The sequence below is a fragment of the Cryptomeria japonica genome, chromosome 5 (genome assembly GCF_030272615.1).
Source record: "Cryptomeria japonica chromosome 5, Sugi_1.0, whole genome shotgun sequence".
Classification (NCBI taxonomy): domain Eukaryota; kingdom Viridiplantae; phylum Streptophyta; class Pinopsida; order Cupressales; family Cupressaceae; genus Cryptomeria; species Cryptomeria japonica.
In genome coordinates, this window is record NC_081409.1 from 204825506 (window position 1) to 204853330 (window position 27825).

At 36.9% G+C, this 27825-nt stretch overlaps 1 protein-coding gene across 1 annotated transcript; it reads right to left on the minus strand.

Annotated features, from left to right (window-relative positions):
* Positions 1-1731: 1731 nt before the first annotated feature.
* On the minus strand, positions 1732-24295 carry LOC131058112 (peroxidase 12-like). The gene is made up of 5 exons (XM_057992114.2): positions 24047-24295; positions 23770-23964; positions 23245-23413; positions 21342-21515; positions 1732-2000 (listed from the first exon to the last, which is right to left on the minus strand). Exons 1-5 carry the CDS (start codon positions 24293-24295, stop codon positions 1732-1734), a joined length of 1056 nt encoding a protein of 351 aa, XP_057848097.2.
* Between the last annotated feature and the right edge of the window lie 3530 nt (positions 24296-27825).

A 27825-nucleotide genomic window follows, 5' to 3' on the forward strand; every position in this document is an offset into this window, starting at 1 on the left:
GTCAGACATACACCCACTTCTTATCTTTTTCCTAAAATTTTTGTACCACTGCATTGAAATTTGAAATTTTCATCAAATAGGATTTTTTTTTTTCAAAAAAAAACTAGTAGCTTAGAAACTACATTCCATTTTCTATATATTCTCTTCTTACATATTTTAAAAATAATGTTCATAACTTATTCAATTTTTCATGTCAAGTTGCATAACTCTGATTTTTTGAAATTTCATTGCCACTTAAAGGCCTGTTTTGGCACACCATGATCCTGCACATACCCAAAATATAGAACTTAGGAGAAATGGAGTGAATGAGAGAGAGAGCTGGGGGGAGAAAAAGTGAGAGAGAAAGATGACAAAGACAAGTAATAAAGAGATAGGTATATATAGAGAGAGAAATAGAGAGATAGAGATGCGGAGGGAGAAACGTGGAATGTATGTGTGTATATATATATGGAGAGAGTGATAAAGAGGAAAGGAGAGGAGGGGAAATAAAGAGATAAGAGAGTAGTTGAAAGATATAAAAAGAGGGAGTGATAGGGATAGTGGGGGGTGAGAGATGGAAGGAGATTGGGAGAGGGAGAGCAGGGGATAGAGCTAGAAAGAGAAACACAATGAGAAAGCAAGAGATGTAGAGATAGAAAGATAAAGATATAGGTCCAAGTGAGATATATAAAGAGAGGTAGAGAGGGATATGTATAAACATATTTCAACATAGTAATATTATATATAAACTAAATACATATACGATCACAATTTTTGTACAATTATCCATTCATAGGCGCTCTTAAAATATAGAGATTTTTTAACATAAATAAAATGACACAAAAACAAATGCATATATCATCATAATCTTTTGACAATATGACCAAAATCTGTCTTTTGATATGATACAACATTTTAATAATTTTGATTATATTTTTTAAGAAAAATACCTACATACAATCATCAAATTTAGACCCTCCATACATTACACATTCCCTAGAAACATAATGTACCTATTCATTTAAATCTAACTTATTTCCATTAATATAAGTAAGAAAAATACATTCATTTACATAGTCTTAATTTCCTCATAAAATTATGTGGAAAATTGTATTTAAAAAATAAACAAAATAACTCATTACAAATTGGCATTTATGTTCAAAATGAGTTTCAACTATCATAATTTAATTCATTGATTTATAAGTCAATTTTTTTTTTATTTTAATAGAAAGACAATACAAATTTGAAATCAAATGTCTAGCCATTAATTAGTTAAATTATAATTTATATTTGATTTATACATAAAATGTTTGAGAATGAATTATACTCAAAATAAAGAGAACTATACCTCAATGGTAGAGAATTCTAATATTCATAAGAGAGGTTTCACATTCAAATTCTAATTAATCCATTAAAAAAATTATTAAAGTTTTCAAATGCAAAATGTGTCTTAAAATAGAATTTTAGAAAATGAATATTTAATTATAAACATATTAATAACTCAATGGTAAAACACTCTACATACATTAAAAAATATTAATTCTATTTAATTGATTAAAAATAACATATTAATATTTAACAATAGCCTTCCAAAAAAAGAACAAAGTCTAAATAAGGTTGCTCTTAAAGTTAATCACAAATGGGTTCATTAAAGCAACATTTTTATGAACAAACTTGAGATAACAGAATATTTACGATGTACTAGAACAATATTCTATTCTTAAAAAATAGAAACTATAAAGTGGGAGAGGATTAAAGCTCTGCAAAATCTATATCATCTTCCACCACAATAGTGATGGAAGGAGTTGGATTTTGTGCAGAACAATTGGTTCTAATTTCTCCTTTGGTGCCTGTCACTACACTTAGTTGACCCATTTTGGCCATGGCCAAAGCAAATTTCTCAAAGAAGAGATCTTGGTCGAGGGCAAAGTCTGTGACAATTTGTTGGGTGCGAGAGTCTGTGTAAAGATCTTGATCAGAGGTGAAGAGGCCTTCTCGATTCATGAGATTCACATAATACTGTAGACGTATAAAAATGACCATATTCCTAAATGAATATTTTATGTTCATTTATCTATTTAATTAAATCCAATTTAATTAAATTACCTGTATTCCTCTATTTAATTAAGTAAATTACTCAATTAAATTCACTATACCCATTTAATGAATAAATCATTTTATTCAATTAAATCCCTTCTATCCACTTTTAATTAAATTCAAATTTAATTAAATAAGTTATCCTAAACTGAATAAATCTAATTTATTTAATTTCCCCAAATTGCAACCAAATTGAATTAAATTAACTTTATTTCAATTAAATCCTATTATCCCTCCATCCACTTGCATTTTCCTACATCTTCCACTTGCATTCTAAAACCTATTTCTAATCCCTTCTAGACTCTTCTAATCGCTTCTAATTAGCCTAACCCATCTTCTAAACTTTGTCACATCCCTAAACAAAGGGAAGTCACTTCTCAAACCCTTAAAGTCTTTGATAACCATTAAAGGTGTAAAGCGGAAAAATCGAACCCTAGTTGTTCTCCCCTCCCCAACTCCAAGGAGAGAGAAGGGAGGTCACTAGGGTTGATGGTTTTCACTTGGGAGAGACTTTACATTCAAAAGAGGGGTTGAAACCCACAAGATCCAATCCCACACAATGCAGGATTGGATTCTAAATGAGTTTCAAGGGTTAAGACATCAAGGATACCCTCTTTTGTAAAGAATGTAGATAGAATGATTGAACTAGGAATGCATATAAAGTAAGAAAGATTCACTTATAAACAGAGATAGGGATACGGGATGAAGCTGCGGACCTGGAATTAGCAGTAAAATGTCGAGACGGTGTTGTTCTACAAATTTGAGCGAAAGTTGACGGGACGATGGCGCCCGGCGTGCACACGGTCCTCCGAAAAAATCCGCGAAATGAAGGGGGATCTGTTCATCTTTGCACAAGGATTCTAGATCTTCAATTACAGCCGCGTACCTACAACCTACACACAGAAAAGAGAGGACGATTGGGGGGTTAGGGATTAGGGGTTTGCCTTTAGGTCAAACCCCAATTTTGGAATTAACCAAGAAATGAGAATGCTGTAAATGTAAATGTTTGTAATGTAAACAAGTACCGATACCTTGTTGTAAGAATGTTTGTATTCTTACATGCGAAGGTGTAATGTATGTTGTATGTAATGTGTTGTAAGTGATCTCCTCTTCAATGGTTGAATCCTTGTCTTGAATGCAACACTTAGCCTTGAATGGAGACTTAGAATGCTCAATTGCTTGAAGGAATGCTTGAATGCTTGAATGTTTGAATGTCTGAATACCGCTTCCGCCTTTTGCACACATATATTTTTCCTCCTTTTTTCCTCCCTTTCTAGGAGAGGAAAAGTAGTTTATATACTTGTCAATTAGGGTTGAGAGACTGATTTTTCCAACCTTAGGCCAACCTAGAAACATTATTTTTCAATTTGCAAACTTCAAGACCCGATGCCCAACAAGAGACCGGGCCCAAAATAGGGCCAAGGACCAGGGCGTTGGGCGCCATGGTCCCACCTCCCGGGACAGCAGGGTGCAAGGAGGGATCAAGCCAGGGTGCTGAAAAATGCAGTTTTTGGTGTCACAAGCAGGTTTTGGGGTCTCCATTCAGGTTCAACATTGCGTCGCCATCGTGAAGACCCAAATGCAGTCAAAATTGCAAGTGTCGCAATTTTAGGACGCTACAAAAGGCTTCAAGTCTTCAACCACTTAATTTTACAAAGTCTTCCAAACCATTAATGGTTAATTCAACCCTCTTACATGGTTAGAGACTTTTTGCCTAACTTAACCTTCATCCAACCCAAGGGTCTCATCAAGCCTTTAATGCTTTGACCATGATTATTTCTTAATCATTTGCACAAGAGTTTATCCTTGGATTAACTCTTAATCCAATGGGTAATCTTAACTTAAGTTTGACCCTTACCCTCTAGATAACCATGAGGTCTTCTCAGGAATTTAATGCCTCCAACCCCTTCTCTCAACCCAACCCTATGTTGACATTTGTCACCATTTCATTGGTGCAAATTGCAAACATGGATTCCCAACTTTCAAACTCAACCCTTGATCAACTCTTTCAATCTTGACCATCCATTGCCCTATTTTTGCTATAAATAGAGCTTTCATTCCTCCATTTTAGAGATAGATCCAAGTTTGTAGTATCATACTTATGCTCAAATACATTCAAGCTTTCATTTCATATATGCTCATCATTTTAGCCTCTCTTTTAACTAGGAATTAGTCTAAATATGCATGTTTAGAATACTTTCTATTATCATTAGCTTAAATAATTGAACTAATATAGTATGCTAGGATAGTTTGTTTACTAATCTTGTCATCTTATAGCTATCTTATTGCATTTCTAGAATCATGCATAGCTTATGATGCATCTCATATTAAAACCAACAAAAAACATCCCTCGTTCTTGCATTTGCCATCCCTAAACCATTTTTCTCAATGATCTGAGAGCAAAAACATTGGTTTGAGGGACCCTGTAAGATAGAGAACCATGTGACCAACCTTGGGAAGCTAAGTGATACTTCATTACTCCATAGCTTGCACCAAGAAGTCATGTGAGTGTGTGAGCAAGGTTCCATAGAGCTCCGTTTTTCACATATTGAGTTCTATCGACCTGCTTTTCCTGCATACATTTCTGGTGCCCACCGTGGGGCATCACCCTATATATCAAATTGGTTTTTGAATTTAACCACTTTTGCAGGCATGCGGGAAAAATGAATTAGCACGTTAAGTTAACTGTTTAGCGCATCCGGTTAACAGCCTAGCGCATTCGGTTTACTGTTCAGCGCTTGGAGTCCATCATCTAGCGCGTAAAGTCCATTTATTAGTGCATAAGATTACTAATTTTTCCTGTAGGTCTCGGTGCGGAAGAAAAACAGAGTAGCGCTTTCGGCACACAGAGTAGCGCATCCTGAATAGAGTGTAGCGCATCATATCCATCTTTTAGCGCATCTCTGTTATATTGTAGCACGTACAGTATTTTCTATAGCGCATCACAGACAGAAAAGAGAAAACCAATTTGTAACAAAAACTAAAATTTAGACTTGTGGAAGTCCATGAAATTTGCCTTTTTGCTAACAAATTGACTGGTTTTCTGCAGGTTACTGACAGTTGACTGCAGGTTTTGAATCCATTTTATTTAGGCTAGAGTTAAAGTAAGTTTAAATTTTTACTAACTTTTCTAAGTTAGGCAAAAGTTCAAATTTCTTTCTTTTCTTGTTTAAATAAAATTGAACTCACTTTATTTTGGGCAAGTAAAACGAACAACAAATCAAAATCTTTTCTTGCTTTCCTAGGAGAAGATTTCTCAATTTGGGCTCTAAAAAGAACAACACAAAATTTTCTTTTTCGCAAAAATAGAGCTCAAAAAGAACCTCACCATCCTTTGGTGCATAAAAAAATCCACTTTCATTTTTGCAAAAGAAAGAACCTCACCACAAAAGTTTTGTTACAATTAAAGAGGGAAGTGATTCCCCTTTTGTTTACCGATTTTTATTTGTTGACCAAATCGAACCTTTTGCTTTGTTGACGTGGTTATTTCCTTAGATTAAATAATCATTGCTTTGAGGAAGTAAACTTAACACCATGCTTTTCTTGGAGCAACATCTCCCAGTAGAGATTAGAAAATCACTGAATTGAAGGTTTAAAAAGAATTTGTGATTGTCTTGAATCGAAAGAGGAAGGTATATGCTCTCCCCTTAACTGGGTGATCCAAAAAACCAGACCTCTCTTAAAAAGCTTTCTTTCCTTCAAAAGCATTTTACATCCTTTAGCAGGCCTGCCTTTCCGAGGAGTTGAAATCAACTCTTAAAATCATTTATGACCGGTGTGAAGGGAACGACCTAAGTGGGAAACGTCTTTGATGCCAAGTATTCCAACCCACTATAATCAAAAGTGGAAAGTGACAAAAGTCCTTTTCAACAGTTGCACGCAGTGATTAACCTTCCCCCAGTATCCTCGAGATACGTAAAGCCTTTGTTCTAAAGGTTGGGAAGCCTCTTGAGGGAGTTTATCACTGATGGTCGAACGGGAAGCCTGCTTACGAACCATAGAAATAGAAGCTTTGAATCGAGTCAATAACCAGACATTTATAACATCATAGTGCAAGGGTGGGGAAGAATCCGCCCCCAAGATTACTCACCATATATCTCCCAAGATAACTACTCAACTGTGAAGTGATTCACTTTGAGTTAATTTTTGGCAAAAGGCAAAAAAATGGGCGCCCTCTAGGGGTGACACGACTATTTGAGCTGACAGAGTATCAAGACTAGTGGGCTATGATGTTATTTATGACCTTTGAATAAAGAGTCTTTCTGAAGTGTATTATTCATATCCAAACCTATTAAAATATTGGGGATTTGAACACATCCTCACAGAACATACACTTTTTGTTAGATTAGGCAAAATGGTTGTACTTTTTGTGCCGTGCTTGCATTTACTACTTCAGAAAATCATCCATCAAACCTGAAAAAAATTCACAAAAACCAACCAAAGGAAAAATCAGGACAGTTTAGCGCATAAGAGAAACTTCTTAGCGCATAAGGTACTTTTGTTAGTGCATCCAACCATCAAGTTAGCACGTCAGTTCCAAACAGTAGCATTTTATCCCAAAATCAAAACAGTGTTAAAACATTTAGCGCATCAGAAAAACAGTCTAGCGCGTGGAAGCTAAACATTAGTACATCAGGTTCACAAGTTAGCGCGTCATAGGCCCAGGCTAGCGCATGACTTTTTAAACAGGTAGAAAATAATTTTTTTGAACAGTCAAAACTTTAGCGCGTGTCTGGGGGCAGTCTAGTGCGTGTGGTCATTATTTTAGTGCTTGGAGTAATTTTGGTAACGCATTTCGTCCCTATTTTAGCGCGTGATCAAAAACATATAGACAAAGGAAAAAACAGTGAGGAATTTTAAAAAATTTTGAAAACATTTTCAAAAGCCTCTCATTATCAAACAACATTTTTTACCAAAACAGAGTAGCGAAAACAAACTGTTAAAACTATTTCTTGATCTAAATTTGTGTCAAAACAAACATTGTAAAAATCCTAAACTGATCGCACGATAAAACATGTCTATCTTATCATAATCCAGAAACCTCATCATCAGTATCAACAAAATCCTTTACCATCTTACGGATTTCATCTCAAAAACACTTGTTTAAAAATCTCAAGCTGTCAAATCAAGTCTCCATATCGGGAGGCTTTTATCCATATCATTTGACACGCTTTGTCATGAAGGGGCATCTAAACCTTCACTTTGATAGAGTAAGATTTGAAATTTTCCAAACAAAATCAACTGAATCCAAACAAATCAAAGGAAACCATTGATCACTCATGCATGACTAATCCCCATATTCTGAGAAGAAAGAACCTCTATCGTAACATCACGTTGAAGAAACAACAACCTAGTTTTTCCAAATTTATCAAAAGAAACAAGTTTTTATACGTCAATCATCAACTCTTCAAATATCATAGAAAATTCCTTCATCACATCAAACGCTATATCAAGAACAAATCCAACGAATTTAACAAGGAACCTTTGAAAACTAGAGCATTCTGTCAAAAATCCGCATTCAGTCAATAAATTAATCGCGGGGGAAAGATTAATCCTACATTCTTCCCTGACGAGTGCATCACCTACAACACACCTTGATTTGAACCACCAACCCCTGAGCAACACATCGAAGAGGATTTTGTCCCCTTTGTCACAGAAAGTTTTTACTAAAATGCTTGTTACTCGCTCTCAAAGAAACCAACAAAGCGAGACACATGCAAAGTCTAGTATGAATCGAAGGTTGTCAAATCCTTTTGAAGTTCCACACTTAGAAGAAACTGAAATTTCTGAAGCGCTTCTTTAGGAATGTCAGGAAAACCCTTCATTCCAAAAGCTTGTAGAAAGGCTTATGGAAAATGACAAAGAAAAGTATCTGCTCATGCTCACAAGTAAAGGCGTTAAACTTCCCGAAGATTTAGACACAAACATCTTCAGAACTGGATCTTGACAATATGCATATCAAGAACAACAAAGAGAAGAAGAAACTCGTAACCTTGAACAACACATACCTGAGAAACACATTCCAGAACAATGTATACCAGAAATGCGTATACCTGAGCTAGAAACTCCATAGCAAAATATACCATTTAACACACCTTTTTAGCTGAGAACTAATATAAGGGAAGAATTTCTTCCTCGGCAAAATAATGCGCCTTTGGTTTCTCTTACTCAACAAATGCAAATGTTACAAAGACAAATACATGACATGCAACAAGGGACAACAGTGCGGTACTCTTGAAACGAAATCTGTCCTTATCCATTTGACAGAAGATTGAACATGGTGCCTTTTTCTCCAAACTCAGATGTGCCTAAATTTGACAAATACGATGGAAAAAGTGATCCCTGAGATCATGTTCGAGAATTTTGCACAATGAGTCTCGAATTCGCCCATGACGACACCTATCTGATGAGGTTATTCCCAAGAAGCCTGGGAGGGAAAACAATGGAATGGTTATCCAAAATTACACCACCTGTCAGATCATTTGATGAATTGGTTAACAAATTCATAACCCAATACTCCTATAACATCCAAAATGCCATAACCATGCTAGATGTTTGCAACACCAAACAAAAGAACAACGAAACATTCATGATATTCCTTCAACGCTAGCGGCGTATGGTCTCCAAATATCCTCGAGATATTCCTGAAAAGGAGAAAATGGAAATCTTCATTGACAATTTGAATGGTGAAATGAGTTACAGGCTAAAACTTCAATGCATACCGTCTTTCGCTAAATTGATTGAAAATGGCATTCAAGTAGAGGAAGCGTGTGTCAAAAAGGGAACACTCAAATTCTACAAGGAAGGAACAAACTCATCAAACTACAATAACCAAAACAACAACAACCTAGACAAATCTTGATTTTGGACTCGAAACAAAAATGAAGGCAATAATGAATCACATGATCCCAAGTCTAAACAACCAGTGCTTGCATTATCTGGAAATCCTCAAAATAGGAAAAATCCTAAAAATGCTAATCCAAATGCTAACACATATGCACCAAACACCGATCAAGGACAACTCAACACGAACAACACTAATGATACTCAAAGCAAAAACATGAATCCAGGACCCAACAACAATTCACGCAATAGCACGAACAATTTCCAAAAGCGTATCTTCACACCACTGGGGCAATCACTAGAATCAACATTCAGAGAACTTCTGGCAAACAAAATTCTCTCCTTGCCTGCAATCAGCAACTATGAACCCCAAATCAAACCACCTTGGTGGAATGATTCACACTATTGTGATTTCCATCATAACAAGGGTTATCAGACGAATGATTGCATGAGATTAAAACACATGGTGCAAGACATGATTGATCGAGGTGACTTAACGGTAGATGGTCTCAAAACAAATAGTGATCACGGAGCCTTTAAAAATCCTCTCCCAAATTACAACAAAGATGGAGCTTCAACCTCGGATGATACACGCGGAGCTCGTATCAACCATATCTACAACAACACCATAAATCACATATCAGTTGAAGATCATCAAGTAAATGTCATCACCATCCGAGATCTGCGTGATCATGAATTTGTCAATGTAACAACCCGAACTCAGAAATATGTCTTAAAAGGACATACGTCACCTACAACTACCACACCAAAAATCCAATATGACTTGGTTAGCCAACTACGCAAAACTCTAGCTCAGATATCTATACTAGAATTGCTGAAACTATCACCGAAGCACAAAGACATATTGGAACAAGCACTATTGGAAACCAATGTACCTCAAAATCTGGATACAGACAGATTTCAAGCCATGGTTGCCCATATGACTGGACCTCATAACCTCACCTTCTCAGAGCCTTAAGTCATCCGCATAACATTCCTTTCCAAATCGAAGTCATTGTTTGCAAACAACGAGTAAAAAGAGTCTTAATAGATGGAGGAGCCGGACTTAATATATGTACTTTAAAGCTTATCCGTGCATTAGGCTTCTCAGAAGAGTCTATTGATCCCTGCAAGAAGATTACCATAAAGGCATATGATGATGAGGAAAGGTCCTCTAAAGGAACTGTGATGTTACCTATTCAAGTGGGACTAGTGTAAAAGGATACTATGTGTCAAGTCTTAGACATAGATCTCACCTACAATATTTTGTTAGGGCGACCCTGGATACATGAAATGCAAGCAGTACCTTCTACGTATCACCAGTGTGTCAAATTTCCTTATGACGGACAAGAAATCTCCATATTTGCTGATCACAATCCATTTCAACATTGCAACGCAATGGGGGCAGCCCAAGACAGTTTGGTTCCTCATAATAGAGAAAAGCAGCGATCTTCAACATCAGATCTCCAAACAGCAAAGCCCAACTCCTTATTTGGAGATTTCAAATAGAAAATGCAAATAAAAGACCAAGGCATGGGAGAATACTCTTTGGAGCCCTTATGTTTGGCCAAATTGCCAACATCACCTAGATCTCATGGATTGCCTACTACATCAACACATCTGGCCACTCAGCCCATCACCAAATTTGATGGTACCTTCATCCAATTGGGCACTCTAGCGCATGAATCAGAAGACAAGGATATTCTTAGCTGGTTATACAAAGATGAGGAAGAAGGTAACAGAGCAGCTACTCCAGACATTGTTCTACCTACACACCTGTATGGAAAAGGGTACTTAATCATGCAGCAAATGGGATATGACGATAAAGGACCTATTGGAAAATGCAAAGAAGGAGTCACTTAACCCATAGGTCTTCCTTCACAGCCCAGTAGAAACAAAGCAGGATTGGGTTGTAAGCTCACTTTCCTATTAAGAAAGCTGCCCCGCATAACTGCAAAACCTCAATGGAAAGTAAAGAAGAAATACAAAGAAGAATCCTGGTAGGAAGCACTCTTTGAATCAACAGAAACAATCCACAAGGCATAGGAACGTCAAGATCAGAAGTTATATCAGGGAAAGCTTCTAAGCCACAAGAACGCCATATCTACAGCAATAGCTCATATTCAAACACCAATATCTCAAGAACAAATAAAATCATCTCCAGATACCATTATTCCTCCCCGAGGAAGCACAGTCTATGAACAAATATAGAAAGTCGAAGCAGGATCCGACACCGAATCAACAAAAAACATCAAACTGGTATCCATCATCAAAGATTTATTTTCACCATACAACATACCTGTTTATAGCACTGATAGAATCTGGGATGATGCCTCAGAGACTGATTCCAATGAATATGAATGGGGTACCTGCTCCAATGCTACTATAGATATCCCTAATGATACTAATTCCATATCCCTTTCTCAAGAAGAACATAACGCAGAAGATAGACCTCTTGAATTTGGACCACAGAATATCTATGATGCCAAGGAAAGCGAACAAAAACATTATGAACAGGTCTATACGGAAGATAATACCATCAAAGAACTCGACGAAATCCTGGACTTCTTTAAAACCAAGAACAATCACGATGAAACCTCTATCTTGACACTTACAATAGCAGACCTTAATCCACCAAACGATTCCTTACCGCTTGTCTTTCCTGACCTCATCGATTGGGATGAACCTGAAATCCAGATGATGAATCTATTATCCATTACCTAGGTACCGTAAATTCGGAAATAGGCTCTACCAGTGAACAAAGTAACGATGTCTGCCAATCAGGGAGTGCCAAGTCTCTCAGTGCAAAAATAAACCAAATGAAAGATCTGATGTTGAAACCCAGTCAATGGCAGCTCTAGATCACAAAAAAGTAAAAATAAAGGACGCATCTGAGGGTGAAAACCTTTTTAAGGCACCTACCGATGGGAGACTTGACACTCTTCCTGAACACTTTCATGAGCGATCACCCATATTGATTGAGCCCACTCAATCAATCAACATTGGTACCACAGAAGCAGTCAAAAACATACACCTTGCAGAATCTCTGACAGAGGAGGAAAGATCAACATTCATCATTTTCTTTAAAGAACAACAAATTAACTTTGCTTGGTCATATGCCGATATGCCCGGAGTAGATCCACACTTGATCATGCATCATTTGTCTATCTCTTCAAGAGTTAAACCAGTCAAGCAAAAGCTACGAAAGATGAATCCACAGGTAGCACTCATGGTCAAAACTGAACTAAAGAAACTATTAGATGTCGGATTCATCCGGCCCATTGACTATGCAGAATGGATTTCCAACATCGTTCCAGTATCAAAACCAAATGGTAGTATCAGAATATGCACTGACTTCAGAGATGTCAACAAAGCTTGTCCAAAAGACAACTTTCCTCTGCCCAGTATCGACATAATTGTAGATCTCACAGCAGGCCATGCAATGCTCTCACTAATGGATGGTTTCTCAAGCTATAATCAAATCAAAATAGCCTCAGAAGATCAAGATAAAACTGCGTTCACCTATCCTTGGGGAATGTACTATTGGAATGTTATGCCTTTTGGCTTAAAGAATGCAGGGGCCACTTATCAAAGAGCAATGACAATAATATTTCATGATAAGATGAACACATTTATGGAAGATTACGTGGATGATTTACTAGCTAAGTCATTCACCAGAGCAGAACATCTCAGCATCCTGACAAAGATCTTTGATCGATTGGAGAAATTCCAAGTCAGACTCAACCCTAAGAAGTGTGTCTTTGGGGTTACATCAGGCAAATTACTAGGCTACATAGTCTCAGCTAAAGGTATCGAAGTAGATCCACCAAAGGTACAAGCCATTATGGAAATGCCGCCACCAAAGAATATCAGTCAACTCAAATCTCTACAAGGACGAATTCAATCAATCAGGCGATTCATCACTCAGCTAGCAGATAAAAATCTACCATTTAACCATTTACTACACAAAAATGTACCATTCAAATGGGAGACCAAGTGTGCAGAATCTTTTTACCAAATCAAACAGTACCTAATGAATCCACCAGTTCTGGTACCACCAGTCACAGGAAAGCCACTTATCCTATATATCTCAACAACAGATATATCGCTGGGGGCACTATTGGCACAAAAAGATCAACAAGGAAAGGAACGAGCCATATATTATATCAGTAGGACATTGAATGGCTATGAACTCAACTATACATTCATTGAAAAGGCTTTCCTAACAGTGGTCTTCGCATCTCAGAAGTTCCGACATTATATGCTAGCACACACCATTAAGCTAGTCACAAAAATTGATCCTCTCAAATATTTACTCAGCAAGGCAACTCTTACAGGCCGATTGGCTAAATGGGTCATGATTCTCAGTGAATTTGAAATCCAATACACAGAAAGACGAGCCATCAAAGGACAAGCAATTGCAGATCAGCTGGCTGAAGCACCACTACCAGGACAACAAACTATGGAGATTGAATTTCCAGACAGGGACGTTCTTGCTATTTCTACCAAACAATGGACCCTATACTTTGACGGATCCTACACACAACATGGTTCAGGTGCTGGCATTCTATTCATCACTCCTGAAGGACACACTATACCAAGATCATATAGGCTTATGTTCTCATGCACAAATAATGTGGCTGAATATGAGGCATTGGTTATAGGCATCAAAATGGCCGTAGAATGGAAAATCATAGAGTTAAAGGTCTATAGAGACTCACAACTAGTCGTCAATCAAATCAACAACGACTATCAGACAAAGGATGACAAGCTGCTACCCTACAAGCAAATGGTGGATGACTTCAAACAGTATTTTTTGCACATCACCTTCGAGCAAATACCAAGGTTGAACAACAAAGAAGCCGATGCAATGGCTACTATCGCTTCATTACTACAAATTCCAGAGCAACAGAGTCGTTATGAGTTTCTGGTAGAGCAACTGTTCTCCCTCGCCTATGACCACTTTGAATCCCATGTTATCTATGCCTTGACTGGTTCAGATTCTCCGTTATATGGACCAATATACGACTACCTCAAGAACAATATCTTACCAATTGACCAATCCCGTAACCAAAAACGTAACTTTATCCGACAAGCTGCCCGTTATACCCTTACCACTGATACTTTGTATTGTCGAGGTCTCGATGGTACTCTTCTTCGTTGCCTTGATCGTAATGATTCTGATTCCGCTTTACACGAGCTTCATGAAGGTATTTGTGGAACACATTCAAGTGGTACTACTCTTGCTAAAAAGCTTCTAAGGATGGGATACTACTGGCCTACAATGGAGAAAGATTCATACCACTTCGCCAAGAAATGTCCTAAATGCCAGATCTATGGCAATCTGATACATGCACCAGCACAGGAACTGCAGCCATTTACAACATCCTGGCCCTTTTGTCAGTGGGGACTAGACTTAGTTGGCAAAATTCATCCTTCATCTTCAAATGGACACAAGTTCATTATAACGACAACATAATACTTTACCAAATGGATAGAAGCAGTTCCCATGACCACAGTGACTGGGAAACAAATTGCCTCTTTTATCCTAAATTATCTGATCTGCAGATATGGTATTCCAAGTTCAATCATCACAGATAATGGATGACCTTTTAAAAACCAAGATGTACAAGAACTATGTGAAAAATTCAAAATCCAACATCGGTTCTCTACACCATACTACCCACAAGGAAATGGTCAAGCAGAAGCATCTAACAAGACAATACTAAAAATCCTAAAGAAAATAGTGAATGATGCAGGCAAAGATTGACACGTCCAACTCAATCCAGCACTTTGGGCATACAGAACCAGCATCCGCACACCTATAGGAGCAACACCATACTCATTGGTATATGGATCAGAAGCCATTTTACCCCTGGAAGTAGAAATCCCATCTCTCAGAGTCTCTTTGAAAGGTTTAATCCCAGATGAAGAGTATCGAGTTAACCGACTGCAAGAACTTGAACTATTAGATGAACGACGTCAGCATGCTTACACTCATCTCAAAGCATATCAAAAACGCATGTGCAGGAGCTACAATCACAAGGTCATCCCTCACAACTTCAAAATTGGTGACCTAGTCCTTAAAGAAAATCCAAGAAATCAGCAAGATCGAGAAAAGAAAGGGAAGTTTGAATCTAACTGGTTGGGTCCCTATGTCATCATATCAGTCTATGGATCAGGTGCCTATCAGCTAACAACTTCAGAAGGAGATATGCTCGATGAACCAACTAACAGCATCCATCTGAAGAAGTATTACACTTAAGTCGCCTAGTGCACGGAAAAAGCAAAAAAAAAAAACAAAAAACAAAAAAACAAAAAACAAAAACAAAGTACAATAAAAACAAATGGTGAAAACCTGGTAAACAGGCGCTCTTGTGAAAGAATGGCTCCTCTATCTATCTCCATACCATTTTATCCATACAAACACTATCGGCCATCGCCCGACACTTAGCACATATCCATTCAGGACATACTTAGCGTAGTCACTATCCTGGTTTATCCATATATATCCTCTTAACACATTCCACCATGGCTTGGAAATCACTGTACATATTCACATCAAGAGGCACACTTAGCTAGGGGCATTAAAATCGTCAAAACTTGCGAACATTCAAGATGTCAAAACTAGAAGCAAAACTCCGCAGTATGGCTTCCAACAAACAAAACTACGCTTCATCGCAACACAAAACAAAAAAAATTCACAGAAATACCAAGGATGGATGATTTTCTGAAGTACTGAATGTTGCATTATCACATAAAAATCTTGATTAGTTTTGCATTTTGAACTTTTTCAATTATTGGATTCTCTTCCTTTTCTCACTAAATGCTTCAAAGCTAGAGATCATGGGGAACTTCCAATATTTTCTTAGTCTTCTGTTTGGGAGGCGATCACTTGTACTGTGTGAATACTTGCCTCAAGACGTGATACGTTGAATATCACTGAAGGTCTGATTCCACTTCACACATACAAATGATTTAATCTTGTCTGTTTACGCAATACGCACTCTGGTCGTCCTGGTTCAATTATACCTTGACGCTTGTGTTATCTTGCAAAATCAAACATCATGTAAATTTTTCTCAGGTCATTATGGTTCAATTATACCATTGTGCTTGAATAAATTTTCAACATATCCTAAACAAATCAATGCTCAATGATGATACCTACAAAGAAAGCAAACAACATATGGCTATATCGGATGGGAAATACAGAATGAGGATGCTACCAAAAACATAGTTGCATATCATTTTACAATTAGTTGGATATCATTATCATACATCTCATTTTCAAGATACATCTCACAACATATAAAATCATACATCTCATTGCATCATACATTATATCATATATTTAAGCATTGCATCATCATAATGTAATGTAAAGAACACATAAGCACATCCATCCATATAAACACACCACATGATCAAAGATAATGATGTCGTATATCTATATATATATATATATATGATCAAAATGTACAAAATCTATCATCTCGGTGTCCAGTACAAAGAATACAATGATAAAAAATACAACAGAGACCACGTCTCTCAAGTATGGCTATCCCCTGACGGAGATGGTCTGACTCCAGATGTCCCCACCCCTATCTCCAGGGGGATCCTGTCTCGATGGCCCTATCACACCTTGGCTCTTGGACCGCGACCCAGTATCTCGAGATTGACTGGATCTTGACTGTGTGAAGCTCTAAACTCGGCGATCCCTGGGTACCGCAGCCTCATAATGCCGATGGTAGTACTCCGCCTCCTGAGCTCTCAAAGATAGCTCTCTCAGGGTGTCTCTCACTAGACCACCTACCACTACTCTCTGCACGCTGGCTGCAAGCTCCTCCGCTCACCCCCTCCGCTCTATCTCTGTGTCCCGCTCAGTGGTCAACTGCGCAATCTACCACTGATATGTCAAAACCTGTGCCTGCAGCTGCTGTACAGTCACCTGCAGGGTCCGAATCTGTGCATCCTCAACATGAGTGGGGATCCGAACCCGTAGTGGTACCTGTGCGGGGACATCCCCTCTCACTTTGCCTGTCCTTGATGCTGGAGGTGGGAGCACATCTGTCCTCCTCCTATGTGCTGACCGTATCGCCTTGTCAGTACCCCCCACTGCAGCTAGAACCTCCCCCAACCACCCCTCTCCACCGGCTCCAATAGCCAATCCACCTCTCCCCTGTCTATCACCGCCCGTCTGACTGCTCTCTCCAAACCTCTATCTCCTCTCCTCCCTCTATCTCCCCTCCTCCCTCTAACTCCTCTCCCTCGTCATCCTCCTCCACCATCTCCATCATCCTCATCATCTCCCTCTCCCTCCTCATCATCATCATCGAATGTCGGCCGCATCTCCTCGGGATCCAATATCCTGGCCACTGCCCGCGCGACAAACAATCTCGCGAACTCATCGATCATGCTCGCATCCAAAATCTCTGGGGCATAATCCCATATCTGGCCCGCCAAACCGATAAACTCTTCCACCGCCACCACACTATCAATGGTCGGGCCCCAATCTAATATATCCTGCCTCCGCTGTGCATATAAACAAGCCCCCTGAGGTATACCCTGCTGTCGACCAAACTGTCGCAAAAGTCTGGTCACCACAAACCTCTCAATAACAAATGGGGTCCTCCCAATCAGATATCTCGTCATAAACACGTAGGGCATCTCCAGCCCATCCTCCGCCCACACCTCACACCCTGTATACGGTCACCATGTGATTGTATTAATGTCATCCAAAACTCTCCTCCAATGCTCTAGTTTGCCCAGCTTCCGCTGGACAACTAGACCCCTGTATCCATAAGCATAGGCACGTCCAATGGGCCTATCTTTGTCTGCTAATGGCCTAGCAGCAGGAATGTGCTCCCAGCACCATACCTGTAAGAGTGTCACACCAGCTGACAAACTATCGTAACCTAGGTATACCACCTCGTGCAAGTCCCTGTACAGATGGGCTAGCATAGCCGATCCCCACGCGAACCTACGACCTTGTGTAACCATGTCCTCTAACACCAACCCCCATCCCATAGAGAATCCCTTTGACTTGCGATCAGGACAAAGGAATCCATCGATAAACCCTGCCAGTACTGATGGAAGCGGTGCATAATCCAGGTCTAAGAACTCCTGCCATGGGATCTCATATCCACATACTGTCTCATCGTGAAAAATATGGTGAAGTGCCTTTGTGCCACCCTCCTCCGACTGCTCATATGGTAGTAGTGCACCTACTACTGGTATGCACAGAATCCTATAACAGTCCTCTGGTGTGACTGTCATCTCACCTGTGGCAAAATGGAAGGTGTTCGTGTCGTTGTGCCACCTCTCTGCAAGCGCTATAAGTAGCCCTTGGTTCACAGTGAACCGAGGCATATCCAACAAGGACGTCAACCCGCATCTCTCAATAATATCCAGGTCGGCCTGTGTCAACCATGGTATCAGAGTCTAGGGCCTAGGAAATCGCTCCCGCGACTGCACCACGCCCAATCGCTCCTATCAACCAGCAAAATAAGTTCAATATCAATTTCCACATCAAAACAAAGATATCAAAATCAAACTCACATCAACAACATGAAACAATTTGCCCATCTACATCAAGTTCAAAATCCTATCATTTCATATCAACTTGTAAAACAACTCAAGTTATCAAAAACCATATCAAAACTTGTAACACAACTCAAGTCTCCAAATCACATAAACTTGTAAAACAACTAAAGTTTCCCACCCATATCAGCTTGAAAAACAACTCAAGTTTCCAACCCATATCAGCTTGTAACACAAATCAGGCTTCACACATTGAACTTGAAACACAGTGCAAAAACAAATCATATTTTGATTAACACAACACATTGATATCTATGCATAACTTGAAATATCGTAAATCAAAACAAGTTATATCGACACTCATATTGGACAAATCAATAAAACCCATGATAGCAAAACACAACAATTTCACAAATCACCTCCTCTCGCAAAATTTTTTCGGATGCGCTAAAACAGGTTGTCTACGCGCTAAAATCTACCCATGCGCTAAGCTGTTTTTCCTATGCGCTACTCCATTCACCCTATGCGCTAGACTGACTCTACGCGCTAATCTTTTCCCCCATGCGCCACCTAACCTACCCTATGCGCTAAAACCTATCTATGCACTAACCTAGACCTTGCTGGCGCTACCTATTTAACCCTATGCACTAGGTCTACCCTACACGCTAAAACCCCTTACCCATGCGAACCCCTGTGACCCCTATGCGCTAGGTCTACCCTACGCGCTACCTTGTTGACCTCATGCGCTACCCTATGTTCGACATGCACTATTTTCACTCCCTGTGCTAACCTAGACTTTCTATGCGCTACAATATTTTGTTTCGGACGCAGCCCTAAAATTAAGCTCCATGCGCTACCTAAATTTTCGTATGCGCTAATTTATGACTTTAACATGCTAAAACGCTAAAACTGAATTTCAAAAATAAAAAAATGACCAAAAACAACAAAATCAAAAATCAAAAGAGGGTTAAAAGTGTTGACTTACTGGTGGTCCATATGCGGCAGGTCTCCGGTACCTCCGAACGCACTCGAAACGATGCCTGGAATATGAAATAGGCATTTTGACTTCTCTCCAAATTCTCTTTTTCCAAAGTCAACAATGCACAAATGAATCAAATCAAAGCCCTTTTCCCCTTTTATAGGAGGAAAATGAGATTAGAGTTAGAGAACTGGGCATGTAATTTGCTCGTGGTCTCCCTTATACCCTACCAAATGTAAATTATCGGGAGATGAATCAATTTCAACATTTCACATATACAAAATCATACACACTGCACACAAATCATCAAATCCAATCAAACTTTTCAAAATATTGATTCATCTCCCGAGGGGGCATCACATATCAAATCAAATCTGGGGCACGACATAAAAAATAAGAGCGACACAAATATTTCATTTGATCATAAATCACGATAAAACATCATTTTTCTTTGAAATAACATGTGCACACATGTCACTTCAAAGAGGGGCAAAATGTAGACGTATAAAAATGACCATATTCCTAAATGAATATTTTATGTTCATTTATCTATTTAATTAAATTACCCGTATTCCTCTATTTAATTAAGTAAATTACTCAATTAAATTCACTATACCCATTTAATGAATAAATCATTTTATTCAATTAAATCCCTTCTATCACTTTTAATTAAATTCAAATTTAATTAAATAAGTTATCCTAAATTGAATAAATCTAATTTATTTAATTTCCCCAAATTGCAACCAAATTGAATTAAATTAACTTTATTTCAATTAAATCCTATTATCCCTCCATCCACTTGCATTTTCCTACATCTCCCACTTGCATTCTAAAACCTATTTTTAATCCCTTCTAGACTCTTCTAATCGCTTCTAATTAGCCTAACCCATCTTCTAAACTTTGTCACATCCCTAAACAAAGGGAAGTCACTTCTCAAACCCTTAAAGTCTTTGATAACCATTAAAGACTTCAAGTCTTCAAAACCATTAATGGTTAATTCAACCCTCTTACATGGTTAGAGACTTTTTGCCTAACTTAACCTTCATCCAACCCAAGGGTCTTATCAAGCCTTTAATGCTTTGACCATGATTATTTCTTAATCATTTGCACAAGAGTTTATCCTTGGATTAACTCTTAATCCAATGGGTAATCTTAACTTAAGCTTGACCCTTACCCTCTAGATAACCATGAGGTCTTCTCAGGCATTTAATGCCTCCAACCCCTTCTCTCAACCCAACCCTATGTTGACATTTGTCACCATTTCATTGGTACAAATTGCAAACATGGATTCCCAACTTTCAAACTCAACCCTTGATCAACTCTTTCAATCCTGACCATCCATTGCCCTATTTTTGCTATAAATAGAGCTCTCATTCCTCCATTTTAGAGATAGATCCAAGTTTGTAGTATCATACTTATGCTCAAATACATTCAAGCTTTCATTTCATATATGCTCATCATTTTAGCCTCTCTTTTAACTAGGAATTAGTCTAAATATGCATGTTTAGAATACTTTCTATTATCATTAGCTTAAATCATTGAACTAATATAGTATGCTAGGATAGTTTGTTTACTAATCTTGTCATCTTATAGCTAGTTTATTACATTTCTAGAATCATGCATAGCTTAGGATGCATCTCATATTAAAACCAACAAAAAGCATCCCTCATTCTTGCATTTGCCATCCCTAAACCATTTTTCTCAGTGATCTGAGAGCAAAAACATTGGTTTGAGGGACCGTGTAAGATAGAGAACCATGGGACCAACCTTGGGAAGCTGAGTGATACTTCATTACTCCATAGCTTGCACCAAGAAGTCCTGTGGGTGTGTGAGCAAGGCTCCATAGAGCTCCATTTTTCACATATTGAGTTCTATCGACCCGCTTTTCCCGCATACAAATACATATTGTCGAATAAGTTCGGCGACCGAATGTTTAATACAGTAGTGTTAGTGACATTTGTGGTTGGACAGGTGGCTTTCAAGTTTTTGGTGAAGACCCTAGAAAGAATGCTATCTTGCGTGGGGTATAATCGTTCCTCAAATGATGCACAATGCCCCATTCCTATGGTGTGCCCACCTGTACTCACCCAACTTTAAAATCAAAATATAATTTATATATAGTTACCCTGTACAAAATGGAATATGATTTAAAGAAGATGCAAAATAATATATATTGAATTCAAAACATATTCTATATACTAATTGTTTATGGTGAAAATGGATACAACAATAATAATGTTGGAAGACTAAATAGATTCGACCACAAAAACCCTAGCCTAACAACAACAAAGATCCACCATAACATATGAAGATTACCTAAGACAATGCAAATCAAATGAAATCACAAAGTTTATACCATCACATGTCCAATAGGGTTTGAATCTCCATTCTTCCTATCTCCATTGATCTTGCTTGATATATTTGCTCTCAGATTTTATGTGCACAAGAGCTCAACAAAGAACGGAAATGTGGTTGCAAGTAGGATCTCATATGAAAAGCATAGTGTAGTCAAGTGTATAAATTGATTAGCCAGGGTTTGATAATGAAGGAAGCATCTCCTTATATAGAAGATACTATAAGAAATGAAGGGATAAGATTGAGAGGTGTAAAAGAGGTCGGCTATGATTAGAGGGTAGGTAGAAAAAATAATAAAATAATGAGAGGGTAGGTAGTGTATGAATTAAGAGATGAATGACATGTGTCATGGGTAGACAAGGCTAATGAATTAATTAAACAAATAAAGATTTATTTAATTAATAGAAGAAGTGGGATCAATTAAATAAATAAGATATTTATTTAATTTAAGAAAAAGGATAACTTAAATAAATAAATGTATTTATTTAAATGAGAAATAAAGCTAGAAGAGGATAAATGAATGAATTAAATAAATAAAGATTTATTTAATTAAGAGAAGAATTAGGCTAAAGTAATTAAATAAATAAAATATTTATTTAATTAGACATGACAATTTTAGGTGTCTACACTAATTAATTTAGAGTTTAATCTAGTTTTTAAAGATTATTTAATTTGTTATTAATTATTTTTCAATGTATTTTTTATTATGGTATTTATGGTCTATCGAGATTTAATTGTAGAAATTGTTAATCTTGTTTGTAGTAATATGTTTCTCTATTAAATAGATGCAACATGTAACTTGACTACAAGGTGATTATGAGAAATAACAATTACAATTATATTGCTGCACACTACAATCTAAGTTAAATCATGATTGCTAGAGTTGACAATCTAAGTTAAATAATGACCGCTAGATTTGACAAATAATCAAATCACATTTCCTATATAGTGTTTATGGCACCCAAAATTTATTTGTAGAAATTGTTAATTCTGCTTGTAGCAACAATATATTTATCTATTAAACAGAAACAACATTTAAATTGACTATTAGATGACTATAAGAAATAACATTTAAAATTATATTGTTGCACACTATAATCCGAAGCTAAATCATGACTACTACAATAAACAAATAATCAAGTCACATTTTTCAGTTCCAATTTTAAAAAGAGAAACAATCACAAAACATTGTGTACAATTTTCGTAAATGAAATTTGGGACAATGTCTATACAACATGCAGGATGCACCTTTGATCGCATTTATTAATTAAAAATAATCAAAATACAATAATATTTTAATTTTAAATTTATTAATAAATACAATCAAAAGTACATCCTAAACATATATAAAACTGAAAAGTTAAAATATTATTATTTAAATATTAAAAGCCTTAAATAACAAACATGTTGACTTTCTATTTCTAATCAAAATGAGTGAATATAGAGCTAACCTGAAAGAGCCACAAGGTCAATGACATCAAGGACTTTTGCAGCAAGAGCATCAATGAGGGCTGAGGCATTGCAGGTTGGAGGTGGAAGGTTTGCAAGTGTTGCATCTCGACTTGCAAAATTCAAGCTATCCCTCCGCCCTAGAGGCACTTTGTATTTTGGCCCTACAACCTGTTATAAGAAAATCAATAAATCAATTTATAACAACAAATTCATCAAACAAATTAGATGGCTTAAACCACACACATTAAGCTTTGACTTCTAGACTTAAAAGTATTAAACATTCAAAATTGAGTGACATTCTTTAGACTTAATATGTTGCTTAATGTGTGATTTAAGACTAAGCGAAACAAACAAAAAGAAAAATCGCCAAAAGATGGGAAATGTGTATGAGAGAGCAGATGAGATTATCCCTACATAAACAATTCACAAAAAGTGCAACTCTCTCTTTGGAAAATCATAAGAAAAATAGAAAATAGATGAAAATATGTTTAAATTACTTTAAGATAATGATATGATAGATTTACCTCTGCGACCGAATCGCGAGCCGCTAGGGCAGTAATATCTGCGCAGGACACGACGACATTGCAGGCCTTGTCAACATGCTCTTTAATGTCATTTATTATTTCAAATGCTTTCGCCCACAACGATTTATTTGGAGGGAAGTCTCGTTCACTCGGTCCACATGCAGAGCCATCCAACAGAACAGAAGCATCACAACCCTGCATAAAACCTTTCACCATTTAACAACCACCCAACAAATAAATGAACATAGGGAAACAAAAAAATCAGTTTAAAACCAACCTGAACAAAACAGTCATGAAAGTGAAGATGAAGCAACCCAGCAACTTGAGTAATATCCTTCTTTAGATGAAATTTGATGCATTTCTTGACAATTGATTCCAAGTTGGGACAGGTGCTCTCATGAAAGCTCCATGAAAGCCCATTTGCCAGAGGACAGTCTTCATTTGAATAAAGATCATTCTCTGCTCCAGCGGGAGCAAACGAAAGGGAGAGAGCGAAAAACAAACAGAGCATAGCAACTTTTGCCATTGGAAAAAAATACAAGAAGAACAGGGTTGTGGGTATTTAACATAAACAAGTGCACTGGCTGGGCTGGGAAAGAGTCAAGGAATCTGTATGTTGAGTACAATGTATTTTTTTATTTTTTATTTTTTAGTGATCACGTTGTTTCAGATAAAATAAATTTATTTTATTTTTAAGATCACGTCCTTCCTTCTCTTCACCACTACCACCTGCTTCTTCACCGCCTCCTCCTTCCTCACCGGCTTCTTATTCATTACCATCGTCATTTTTTTGTCTGCCATCATTAACAGTGCCATTTTCAACCAAGAATGACTTAAATCACATACATTAAGCTTATATTTTTAGATTTGAAAGTGCTAATACTTAGAAATGACTGATATTTTCTAGATTTAATATATTGCTTAGAGTATGTTCACACTAAAAATACATTTCTAGACTTAAAAATGTTAAACACTTAAAATTAACTAAGATTTTCTATACTTAATATGTTATTTAATATGTATAGTTTAAGGTTGACTGTCCCAAACCAGATAAACAAGAAGACGTCAAATATGAAAAATGAAGATTGGCTTCTTTCTCTCTGCAATATATGCTTATGTTTTGCATTCTAAGTAAGTTTGCAGAATATACAAATACATTACTATAATCATATATGGAGATTCCAGTCCAAAAAGTCTAATTTGTTTTATTCAAGATAGATTTAATATTTAGTACTAACTTTGTTTGGTAACTGACGCATACTTTTATACTAATTATTGACACGCGTAAACATTTTATATAGCCCGTGAGCTATTGCATTGTCTCTAACACAAAACAGACCAACCACACGAAGTAATAGTTGGCGACTTCGCGGCATTTCGTATGGCTAATTATTCGAGCGTAAGATGAAACTGAGGTATCCCTCTGTAAAGACTGAAAGCCCACAAATATCTATTCACAATAAGGTAGTTAACATGAATTCAAAAGAAATTCAGACACGACATGGAACTATTATCCGAGCATAAGATGAAACTATCATAACTTTCCTTGCATCTTCCATTTCTAAATTATGTTGTTTTTCCATTTTTAAGTAGTACATTTCTACCTGTTTGGAAATAATAGAAATTGAGAGACATTAAGTTTTCACAGGTCATGACAACATGTTTGAAGGTTTCTCGATTCAATTGTGTTTGTCTTTTTGAATCAATGCGGATCACACTCTATGATCCATCATCAGAATAGTCAAAGATGCATTCTGTCTGTTCGATAGATCACTATCATGATGATAGATCATGGAGTGTGATCTGAAACATTGATTTAAAAAGGTATACGCAATTGAATCTAGATGCCTTCAAGCATAATAACAGAAATTGATAAATGCAGTTATAAATGTTGTGTCATAGAGTTGAGAGTATGTACTTTTGTACTAATTTGTGGTTGTTTTATGATCATAATGATAAAACGTTAGTATAACTAGCAATTGCACTTTGGTGAGTAATGGGTATGTCGAAGAGGTGTGGAAGGTCAATTAGGAGAAAAAATGGTATATTTTTGTATACATTTGTCCAGTACATGAGATCAGTTGGTAAGAAATTTAGCAAATGTTGTTGTTTGTGCAACACAAAGGTCTCAATAGAGAAGTTGTAGCTTCAAATCAACTATGCATCCACTTACAGTGATCCAAACATGACTTAAACAAAACCTCTAAATCAAGAAGATAATCAAGATTCATTGCCATTATGCTCAAATTATGTTTGAGAGATGGGGAACAAGAGAGATGTAATGCCCACCAAAATACCCTAGAGAAATACACTAAATACCATGCGGAATGAGATAATTTTTTTTTTAAACATCCTCTAATGCAATCATTACAATTAACTACTCATATGGTTCAATCATTTATTAACCAAATAACACTTAACAATCTTAACATAATCACAAAAACACATAACGCAAGCGAAAATAGATACAATTCATCTAAGCATTCCCTAGGGTATCTCAACGCCACTACCTAAACTAATCATAAGCATTAACATATCATCATAGGCATGATAACATACTTGCATACTATCTCTAACATGATTTGTTCTTTCCATGCATTCATGATCATTCACTAACCTATAACATGATTATGTCCATCTACTAAGCATGCATTAACCATCCACTTTTAAGTTCATTATAAAAACCAATACCAAATGTTTCCTAATCTCAATCATATATTCATTTCTATCATCGTCATTAACTATTCTCAAAATAATCTATCACATAACAACATCACAAGAGTCTATATGCATATCTATAAATCCATTTCCATTAATGATCCAATGTCACATATTACAACATTATTTATTTCATGTGCAACACTTTGTGTGGGAGCGAGGTCTCCTTGTGGTTGTTGGACGAGAGCGGATCTATTAAATTTAGATGGAAGTTGAGCTCCATGTTCAAGAAAAGTTTTCAAAAGTGCAGTAGGATTGTGTTTAATAAACTTTTCTATCATCTCTTGGTTATAAGAATCCGCTAGGAAAGTTTGCACTTTCGGACAAAGTTCATCTTGGTTAACCATGTCAAGATTTTGGCTTTGATCTTGATCGCTTGGTTGCCCACTTTGTGTATGATCTTGCGTGGGATCTTCATATAGGACACCAATGTCTAGCATGCCATTTTGTTGATCAGCCATCTTTTTCTTTTGGGATCGAGTTGTGACCATACACGATATTTGTGATGAAAAGACTTAGGAAAAATGTGATGAAATGACTTAGAAAATTTGTGATGGAAGGATTTTAGAAACTTGTGATGAAAGGATTTAAGAAATTTGAGAATGAAAGGACTTAAGAGATTTGTGATGAAAGGACTTAAGAAATTTGAGGATGAAAGGACTTAAGAGATTTGTGATGAAAGGACTTAAGAAATTTGAGGATGAAAAGAATTAAGAAATTTGTGATGAAAGGACTTAAGAAATTTGAGGATGAAAGGACTTAAGAAATTTGTGGATGAAATAACTTAAGAAATTTGTGATGAAAGGACTTAAGAAATCTGAGGATGAAAGCTTAAGAAATTTGTGATGAAAGGACTTAAGAAATTTGAGGATGAAAGGACTTAAGAAATTTGTGATGAAAGGACTTAAGAAATTTGTGGATGAAAGAACTTAAGAAATTTGTGATGAAAGGACTTAAGAAATTTGAGGATGAAAGGACTTAAGAAATTTGAGGGTGATTGATGAAGAAGGTATGGTAGTGATGGTTTAGAAGAAAACTTGATGACTAGGTTGTCTTTGGCATGAACATGAAGGATCTATTTAAATGGCAAGTTGTATGAAGGGATATGACCACCCTGATTTGGATGATAGTAGGTGTTTCAAAGGACAAACTTGAATGTTGACATAGAGGATAAACTCTTAGCTTCTCTCTTAGGCTTATGAAAAATGGGACAGACGGAATTTTGACGCAATTTTGAACTTGGTGTGGGTAATAACTTGGACAATTTGTTTGTGTCTTGACAAATATTTTTGCAAAGTTTTTTGGGGATAGTGATGTGTTTTTAGTCTACTCTTGGCA

Coding starts and splice junctions, on each gene's coding strand:
- LOC131058112 (XM_057992114.2), bottom strand. CDS start 24,295: ATGGCAAAAGTTGCTATGCTCTGTTTGTTTTTCGCTCTCTCCCTTTCG. Junction 23,965..24,046: donor TTCATGACTGTTTTGTTCAG/GTTGGTTTTAAA, acceptor GGTTTTATGCAG/GGTTGTGATGCTTCTGTTCT. Junction 21,516..23,244: donor TGACCTTGTGGCTCTTTCAG/GTTAGCTCTATA, acceptor GGGTGAGTACAG/GTGGGCACACCATAGGAATG.